The 10,162-nt window shown below is 33.0% G+C and overlaps 1 protein-coding gene across 2 annotated transcripts; it reads left to right on the forward strand.

The window, feature by feature from the left end:
- Nucleotides 1–2,014: 2,014 nt before the first annotated feature.
- On the forward strand, nucleotides 2,015–4,224 carry LOC129310013 (protein LATERAL ORGAN BOUNDARIES-like). Of its 2 annotated transcripts, none has more exons than XM_054951819.1 (2): nucleotides 2,015–2,152; nucleotides 3,222–4,224. In XM_054951819.1, exon 2 carries the CDS (start codon nucleotides 3,234–3,236, stop codon nucleotides 3,783–3,785), a length of 552 nt encoding a protein of 183 aa, XP_054807794.1. In that variant the 5' UTR covers nucleotides 2,015–2,152; nucleotides 3,222–3,233; the 3' UTR covers nucleotides 3,786–4,224. The 2 variants fall into 2 exon arrangements, with proteins under 2 accessions (XP_054807794.1, XP_054807795.1); XM_054951820.1 differs by having other exon boundaries at nucleotides 2,077–2,152; nucleotides 3,217–4,224.
- The last annotated feature ends 5,938 nt before the right edge of the window (nucleotides 4,225–10,162 follow it).

Consider the following 10,162-nt stretch of genomic DNA (forward strand, 5'->3'; position numbering starts at 1 on the left):
AAATAACATGTTTAAACTGTAAGATTTTTGTAGATAAATAAATTAAAGAGGTTATCTATACAGAACATAAAGTTTTGGGGGTTATGTACATGTTAGCATAGTTTGTATGTGATGCTACCATATAAAGTCAAGCAATGTCACGAGAAAGAATTATTTATTCCCGCAGTAAGGTGATCATAAAGACGTTAACTTCTCTAATTCTTAATTATTATCCATACCCTAGATTATGGACAAAGGTTATGATGAACTACAAATTAAAGGAAAAAAACCATTATTCCAGTAGCCAATTCTGTAAATATACACCAGCTTAATTTCATGAGCAAGATACAGATGCATGGGGCGATAATTAAGTAGTAACTGTGCTTTTCTTTCATTTTTAAAAAATATCACGAGAAAAAATGCATGTAATCTTTTGAAACATCCAAGAAGATATTGATTTGATTTAATTTTGTTTGAATAAATACAAATAAAAAGTCAATGGATTTAATTCCTTTCTTTGATGAGAGTGTTACTGTTCATGTTTTGAATTCTCACGTTCGAACGCTTTCATTTTTGAAAACTTTGCCTTTTCCAGGGTTCATTTAGTCATGTAATTCTGTCACATGCCTGATACTACAATACTCATCAATATCGAATATAGAATTAGAAGCTATATGTGTGCAAACGATTAAAAAAAAAAAGGAACTCATGTATTGATCGTTTCAAAAAAAGGAAAATGACATGTTACCTTTACCAAAACAGAGCAACACAGGCATGCTTTCTTTCTCAAATAAATATAAAATCATATTCACAGCGTCCAACAATCTATCTGTCACTAAATGTTACCGTACCTATGATTCTCACTTGGATGTGTATGTACGTCGGAACATTATGCAAAATTTATATTATAAAAACTAGCTAGATCTCGTATAATCAGTTTTTACATATTTTAACTTAATAGCCTTCTTTGAACCAGACAATAGGCTGATTCATTTACTAATCAGACTGAATTAATCCTTCGACTTGGTTTTGCAATCACTATGCATGCAATAGTATTCCATACAGGTATTAAATTTTTAGGTCACCGGCATCATCAATAACGATCAATTTGATATCTTTCTAAATTCTATATGTAGCACCCCATCTCTCTCTCTCTCTCTCTCTCTCTCTCGAATTAATTTTGGTCTTTCTGATATTTATATTTGGATTCTTCACACAACATGATTTAGTAATGCGTAGCCCATTTGACTCTTGAAAGATACATCTCCTTTTGTTTTATAAGCCTTTCAATTCATTCTTCTAAATAAAATAAATATATTCCCTTAGAGTTCAATTGTGTATATAATTACTCCCATATAAAGGCTAATGATTCTAAACATTATAAGATATTGAAAATTGGATTGATTAGTGAATCAGTTTGAGAGTTAATTATCAAAATCATAATCAAATCATGATCAGATCGGTCATAAAAGATTAACTTTATTAAACCAGCTAAAATATTCATTTAATTATTTACTAGTTTAATTAAGCAAGTTGACTCATATTTCCGTACAAATATTGTACATCTCCCTTATAAATTGTGGAGAGAAAAAAGTTAAGTAGGTGAAAAGAGGAAATGATTTCCTACATGTTTAATATTTTTTGTATGAATGAATATAAGAGCTAATAAAGTTTTAGAAATTAAATTGTGTATTTCCATATTTTTTTATGCGTCTCCTTAGAAATTATTTCTGAACTGACTCACAGATTTGCTGGGCAACTGTCCAGTGTGCGTGTATTGTTGAAAGATAAACAAATAAATACTGTGAAAAGGTGCAGTGAGTGTAAATAAATGGAGAAAAGGGTGGAATGAGAATGGGAATGGGGAGACAAGGCCACATTTGGTGAAATTATTATTAGATGCAATGTCATAGTCACTCTTTTATAGTGTACCCTCCATTTATTACCCCTCATTTCTCTCTTCTCTTCCATCCACTCGCTCAATCCTCTTTGCCTTCCCCGTCCCTTATTATAGTTCACTTCATTTTCATAGTCCCCTCCCTCTCTATTCCCCCCCCCCAACCCGCTCCTATTAGGGTTTCAATTCTCTCTCTCTCTTCACTCCCATTGCCTACAACAAAATAATTTTTCTCGGCAAGCTACCTAGCCACAAGGCAAACTTCAGCTTCTCAAGGTAATTCATTCCCCTTTTTGTTCTTCTCTGATCTGAAAGGAGCCTAAAAAGAATAACAGAGTAGATAGAATCGTGATCAGGAAGAGAACAGGTTAATGATGAATTCTTTGATTTTTCTAATAATTGTTTCGTATGTTATACTTCCTTGATCTGTTTACCCTGGATCCTTTTTCTTTCTTTTCTGGGCTAGTTTGTGGCTAGGATCTCTTGGACGAGTCACTTCTTAGGGCTTTTCCATTTTGTTGTATGTGTATTTATGAAATAACGATGATGGTGAGTTATGTATTAATTATGGCTTGTTATGAAGTCATGGATGGGTCAGATCCCCTGCTGGCTCGTCTGATGATTTAATTTCTTCAGAGATGGAAATTAATAATAACTATCTACTTGATCGTGCGGCTGAATTCTTCCTGCAAAAGAGATATAAAGTGTTCTTTTTTCTGCGATATAGTACTGTACTACTGCATCTCTGCTGAGAGACTGAAACATTCAGTCAACAGAAGAAGAAGAAGGTGGAAAGAAAACCTTCCATTCTAAACTAAACAAACTACGCTAATTATTGGAGTTTTTAGTTTAAAGCCAATTAAAGATTCTTTTCTGATCAATTAATTTCGTTATATTGATTGATTTGGAAAAGAAAGGGGGGATATAATACAGAAATCGGAGGAAAATACTCCGAGAAGAAGCATGCATATTGGAAAAGAAAGATGAAGAAATTAATGGAAAAGGTACACTAGTTTCCATATAATATACAAGGGTGACAAATTAACAAATCTTCAATCAAACCCAGAAAAATTATTGTGTGTGCATGCTTGAACGCATGTTGTGTGTGTGTGTGTGTGTGTGTAATCTATCAGGGAATTCTGAGTAAAAAGGTAAGGGGTTTGATCAGATATAACAAAGTCAGCTGATCCAAAATTTGATAGATCATAATATTGAAAATACCAGCACAACAAAAGATTGATAGAAGACAGACCGAGAAAAATTAGGAAATTAAAGAAAGAAACAAGAATGGGTTGATATAGGTTTTTAACGGGAACTAGCTAATGAAATATTTTGTGTAGTGCAGAGAGAGAGAGAGATGGCGTCGTCGTCGTCGAGCTCTTACAATTCTCCATGTGCTGCCTGCAAGTTCCTCAGGAGAAAATGCTTGCCAGGTTGTATTTTCGCTCCTTACTTCCCACCCGAAGAGCCTCAGAAATTCGCCAACGTCCACAAAATATTCGGTGCCAGTAACGTCACGAAGCTCCTCAACGAGCTCCCTCCTCACCAGCGAGAAGACGCCGTCAATTCCCTCGCCTACGAGGCCGAGGCTCGCGTCAGAGACCCCGTCTACGGCTGCGTCGGCGCCATCACTTTCCTCCAGAAACAGGTCCAGAGGCTTCAGAAGGAGCTCGACGCCGCTAACGCCGACCTGCTCCGTTATGCCTGCAACGACATTGCGTCGCAGCCTGGAGTGACCTCCTGTGTGCCTCAACGGCAAAGGCCTGTGGACTTTGCTGGCGGTGGTGGCTCTTCTGATGCCCTTTATAGACAATCTTCGAGCAGTTATTCTCTTCCTTATTCTCTTCCCTGGGCTGATTCTTCTTCAGAGGAGTTCAATGGAGGGGGAGGAGAAGGTAATAATTTGTGAATTTGAGTAGCAGAAATAGAAAACCCTTCTAGGGTTTCTACTTTGTGCTATAGCTTTACCTGCCATTGCACTATGATCTAATTTATATCTGACTTCATATATATCTAGTTATATATGGACTCTTGCTCTTACGTGACCCGAGGTCTCTCTGAAAGAAAATTTAGGCAAACTTTTCTAGTTAATTTGTTTGATCATGATATAATAATAATCGGAGATTTATTTTCCTTCCTTGCAGCTTCATTACATGATTAAGTTTTAAAAAGTCTGCCTACTATACTGCTTCTTTGTCCTTTAGATGATTCTATAATTGCAGGGGAATTTTAGTGTGGTTAGGTGTAGTGACCCCAACCCAAAAAAAAAAAAATTGTGGTTACGTAGGGCAATAATTTTATACGTATTTTTAGGAGCTAAGTTGGCATGTGCAAATAGGCATGCGGATGAGTTGACATTCTCTCTGTAATTGTTTATGATTAAGAATAAAACAAGGGGATAATTTATACACACGATCTTGTTTAAAGAGGATTCTAAAGCTCCAATCTAGGGCTTAGTCCCCTTACCCTATATATTCTTGCATTTTTTTTTTTCACTTTGCTTTTCTATGAATCATACGGAACCAATTCTTACCGTTGATGTGAATATTGTTTTCCTTTAATTTTCTATTTGAGGTATAATAGTAAAAAAAATCTATAATATCCTTGGACTTCTTTACTTTTTACCGGCCCTTAATATGTCTCTAATGTTTCGTCATATCACGCTTGCTCACATTGATCTGACTAGCGAACAAGGTTGACTATAGTTCAAACTTTCTCGGAGCATTAAAAGCACAATTAGTTAAATACCAGAAAAGTTTTCTCCAAAATTTATCTTTGTTGAGGCATTCTTAACGTGCTTGTGGGCTAGACATTTTGTTGTTTCTGTATTAATTAATGATTAAATTTAATAATAGTATGTGGATATGAAATACTCTCTCTATTTTGATGTCCAAATCACTTCTAATTATTTCATAGCAGGTATAAATTGTTAAATAATTGAAATCTTATACGAATGAGTTGTTTAAGTTAAGCAATGTGGCTGACGTGCATTGGATCGATGTAGGGCTATCAGCTTTTCTTTTTTGTTCTTGTAAATAATAATAATAATAGAAGTAGCGGAAGGTTTCGATACTGTCACAATGAGAAAAATGATGCCCAGCTGTTGCGGGGAGAACAGTGAGACGATGGTCAGAAAGTCACAACAACTGAAACCCTCTCTCTCTCTCTCTGTGTCTACCCCATATCTATAGACTATAGCTACATTGTCAATCACTGCAACTTGCGCATGCATTTGCAGAAAAGTCAAAATTTTCTCACTGTGACTTTATATATCAAAAAATATTCTCTGTAGCTCCATCATTTCCTGCCTACCGTTTTTTCACCCTTCTTTAACCACCCTTTCTTCATGATTGAAAAACTCCTGCTCTCTTTAGGTCTCGTTTGGTATGATGAAATAGTTTTTGATGGAATTGGAATTGGAATTGAAATCAGAATTGGAATCAAAATTGGAATAGAATTGAATTATAAAAGTATGTTTGGTATGTCAGAAAAATTAGATGGAATCCTTGCATTACTTTTGTTTGGTATGCAAGACATGGAAATAGAATTATACTTAAAAGACAAAAATACCCCTATATAAAAATTAAAATAAAACATAATAAAAACTTAATTGTGTACCAATTTTCTTATGTATTTTATATATTAATGAAATATTATATATAAAAAAATATATATAAATTATACCAAAAAAATATTATAAATATTATACCAAAAAAATATTATAAATATATAAATTATATACAAATATTATATATAATACTATCTTATATATATATTATAACGCTTTATATATAATGAGAAAAAATATCATTCACCCTTTTATACTCCCTTTTTCTTTTTTTTTTTGCTAGCATATGAGGGTTTTATTTTTTTTTGAGAGCAAATTTGTCTTTCTGGAATTTGTATGAGGGCAAAAGTGTCTTAAATATTACAATTCCATAGAATTGCTCCCAATTCCATAGATTTACATAAGGAATCAAAATTAGCTTTTTTCCATAGAATTAGGATTCTCAGGAATTGTAATTCATATCTACCAAACATCACTTTATTCAGATTCCTATCCCAATTCCATTTCCATCTTTACAATTCCAACCTACCAAACATGGCCTTAATCTTTTTGTGTCGAGAATTAGTTCGCAATTCAAGAGGCACAATTTTCTCGTCCGGATTGATCGTTGTGAGATCAGAATTAATCCCAGAAACTGCTGGGAAAGAAACCCTTGGGAAATCGCGACCCAAAAATAAGAATCTTGTTAGGGTTTTTAATTTGCCACAAGAATTGACTACGTACAAGAAAGAGGGTGGTGTTCTTAAAATAATGTTGAAAATGTTAAATCATTGTCTTGGCCATTTAACTAAAATGTTCTTATGACCAATTTGATAATGATTTTATTGTCATTTTGATCATCATTAATCTATTACGAGCACACAAGTGAAGATTCCATTTCAAAAAATTAATTTGTCAAATAAAAAAGTTTCTCACACTCATAAATTTTACCCTATCTGGATATGAGAGTTATGACAATAACATCTTATTTGAGAGTCAAAGTTTTCGAGGGCTTTGTTTTATGATATTTCACGCAATCTTTTGTCAGTTAGGACTATCAATGGATAGCTCTTTATATGATATTGGAATATTAATAAAAACACTAATACTGTAAACACAAGCTCAAATGAAAACTCATCTGAAAAGAGTAAAAGAGTTCCTCATCCTTATAAATTTTACCACACTTTTAAGGTTCCCCAATGTCAATGTGAAATTGATATGATCCTTGAATATAAGGACAAGTTGACGAGTTGGATCAATGATTAACGGGTCTGGTTTAGTACCTTACTTTTTACAATGATAACTCTATCTCTAAAAGCAATATAATTTTGAGGTATCAAACCTATTCTAATTCTTTAGAAGTATTACAACCTTAATCATCTAAAGAGAATAAGAGAACCGTTTCATGTTGAATGAGAAAGCAGAAAGTCGATGATCGCTGTTTCTGCATTCACCTTCGTCAGACTCTTTCGTCCCTCTCTCCTTCACACGCACGCGCACACGCACGAGGGCATGGCAGAGGCTCATTGATGGTCAATGTATGAAGAGGCTAAATAATGTCCTCCATTTCATGAAACCTTTGCCTTCTCTCGTTTCCTCGAGATCACCAAAGTAGTCAACAACTTTTCCTGGGTCAATCAAGTCCATTATATTATCCACTTTCCTCTTAGAATATCTGCTTTCTATATCCTACGTACTATAATCGACCTTGAAACCATCAATTCAATAATTTATGGATTGAAACACCCAACGGGGAACAACAAGTGGGTGGCTATGTCCTATGTCAACACAGGGACATTCGTTCATGCCGTTGAGGGGCCTGAGGAATGAGAGTCATCTTACTGGAGTCGATGATTTAAAAGGGCCAAACTTATTTTAATCAGATTTAATTTAGATCGGCTTATTCAAATATCATTTATAAGTATCTTGTTATATAAAAAAATTTACATAATTAAGTCTAACTCTAATTTCTTGAGTTTATTTAAGTTGGTACAGATCCTAAATTATTAAATATTATTTTTTTGAAACTCTCAACTCAACGTGATCTTAAAATTTTTTTAAACTTATTTAAACTGAGCTATCAAGCTTGTTTCAAGTTACAGCCTCTACGGCCTACCTCCTTTTTCCTCTGTAAAGAGTGTGAACGAATGAATTAGTTATGAGAATGTTTGTAACAATTAAACTTATTGATGGGGGAAGACGTGGAAAGGAAGCAAAAGAAAGGAGGAGTGAATATGGCAGTGTGTGGGTGGGATGTTGAAAAGAAGAAGGACAAACCAAAAAAACAGCTTCTGAGCTGGGGAAAGAGAAAGAGAAGGGGGGGGTCCTATTCCTATAGCCCTGTATAGCTTAGCTTCTATCACAAACTCTTCATGTCCACGTGAACCTACCACGGAAAAATGTGAATCCTTTGGAACCCACTGAAATGGTTAGACCTTTTAAAAAAAAAAAAATTGTTGCATCAGCAGTGTTGTCATCTTTTTATTTAGACTAATCCCAACTCCATTAATATGAAATCGTTATTATCAATAATGGTTTCATGGACATTAATATATTTATTTAATATGATTCGATATAATTAGGCTATTTCTCGTTGGGAGGGGGGAACAAACTTCATTATATACTCCTTGGTTTATACATATTTTGCTGGAATTAAAAAAGGTAGTTAAATTTGTTCATATTTGGCCCAAACAAAATTATTAATATTACTTGAAAAAAATTCCACTTTACCTTTACTGAATGAATAGTCTTTAATTCAAAAAAAAATTAAATGAATCATCTTTAAAAATATAATTCTCTCATATAGTCACATGCAACATTTTACTATGCTCTTAAAAATTGCTGGAGTGTGAAACTAGCTAGAAGGAAATAATTGATGACAAGATGACTTATAATAAAGGACCATCAAGTTTTTTCCCCTAAAATATGAAAATATAAAAAATTAGAAGTGCAAGTGACTCTCAAACACCAAAGAACTCCTTACTTATCCACCCTATCAATTTTGGTTGTGTTTAGATATCCCTTCATAATCAATTATAGCCCCTAAAATTCTGTTTAAAAAAAATACCTAAACACTCAATTTTTTGAAATTCCATTTAATAATTAATCATGGGTCTGAAACTCCATTGTAGGAGAACTATTTGAAGCTCTACCTGATAATCAATCATTTTAAAATTTTATTTGATCAATTTTACCCAACTAAAATATGAACGCACCCTTAATTCGTCGTTCGCGTTTAAACAAGAAACCTGATTATATATTTTGCCAACAAGCGTTACATCGGAGTATATGATATGAAACTAGTGTTTTAGCTTTTCAGTGAGGCCATGTGTCTTCTAGGAGTTAAGCATACGAGCAAATGCAACAAAGTCTTTGTCATTCAATTCAATTGTCTTATCAAAATTAGAGCAGGTGATTCAAACACTCCGTATAAGTTTGAATTTTTGACTCCAGCTGCTTTATTCCAGCCGACCCATAAGCCTGAATGATTAAAATCTTTTTTCATTTTTCATTTTTACCAAAATATAAGACATATAACATACACCATGCAAGACATTTCTATTTGGGGTGGGATTGGGATAAGATTGCCCTGATTTATGTCGTCTCGTGTACTTTGACCCAATAAAACACTGTCACGTCTCACGTGTCTGTCCTTACACGTTTTGAATTTCTATAACTACTTTTAAGTTAAACTTATTTATTCTCTAATGTTTACTTTTAACTGAAGTTGAGCGCTAGATCGAAAGACCACACTAGCATTGACCAATATGTTAATTGATATATATTCCGAATTCAAAGAAGAGAAAAATAATCAGGAATTAAGAATAAATCAATAGCAATGATTCTTAAGCCAATTCAACGAATGTAATATTTTTTTTATTTTAAATTATAAGATACTTCTAGACGAAATTTCATATACTAATAAATCTCATTAAATACATTTAATAATTTTATTTTTAAAAAAATAAAAATATAAATTTTTAAAAATGCTTTACATTTAATATATTTTAAAAAATAAAAATTAAATAAAAAATAATATTAAAATAAATTTATTTAATAAAATTTTAATTTTTTATAAAATATAGTGTATTTTGAGATGTTGAATATTTTTTAAAAAATATTTTATAATTTAAAATAGAAAGAGGATGATAAAGGAGATAGAGCTTTGATTAGGCATTAATCATTTGCACCGAACAATTATTTGACGCCGCCATTTCATCATTACCCGTATCCACCAGTTCTTATATATGTATTTTTTTTGATAGACTACATAGTTGTTTAATTAAATCATCAATTAGATGGCATAAAGATCGTAGCTAGCCTACATAAAAAATAATGCGGCCCACATGGCATAGAATTTTCATCCACTAAAAAAACAAAAAAAGCTAACTTGATTTGAACCGAGCTTTTGAATTAAACCCAAGCTTGGCCTACATAGGAAAGCGATCATATTGGGCTTGTATAGATTAATATCTTTTGTGCAAAACCGCACAGTAACTAATGAAAATTTCAAAAACCAAATCCGAAACAATTAGTCAATTATATTCACCATCAATTTACAATATAAAATATAAAGTAAATCACCTTATTCATTAGTGATTATCAGATGTGAGTCTAAGGGAGGCAAGTGGGAGCGTCCCCCCCCCCCTTCTATTTTCTCTGAAAAAAATGATAAAATTGATTTCAGCCCTCATATTTTATATGATTTAAATTTTGCCTCCCATGTATGTATGAGACCC

The sequence above is a fragment of the Prosopis cineraria genome, unplaced genomic scaffold (genome assembly GCF_029017545.1).
Source record: "Prosopis cineraria cultivar Desert tree isolate PC_DT_omini unplaced genomic scaffold, ASM2901754v1 PC4, whole genome shotgun sequence".
NCBI lineage: Eukaryota > Viridiplantae > Streptophyta > Magnoliopsida > Fabales > Fabaceae > Prosopis > Prosopis cineraria.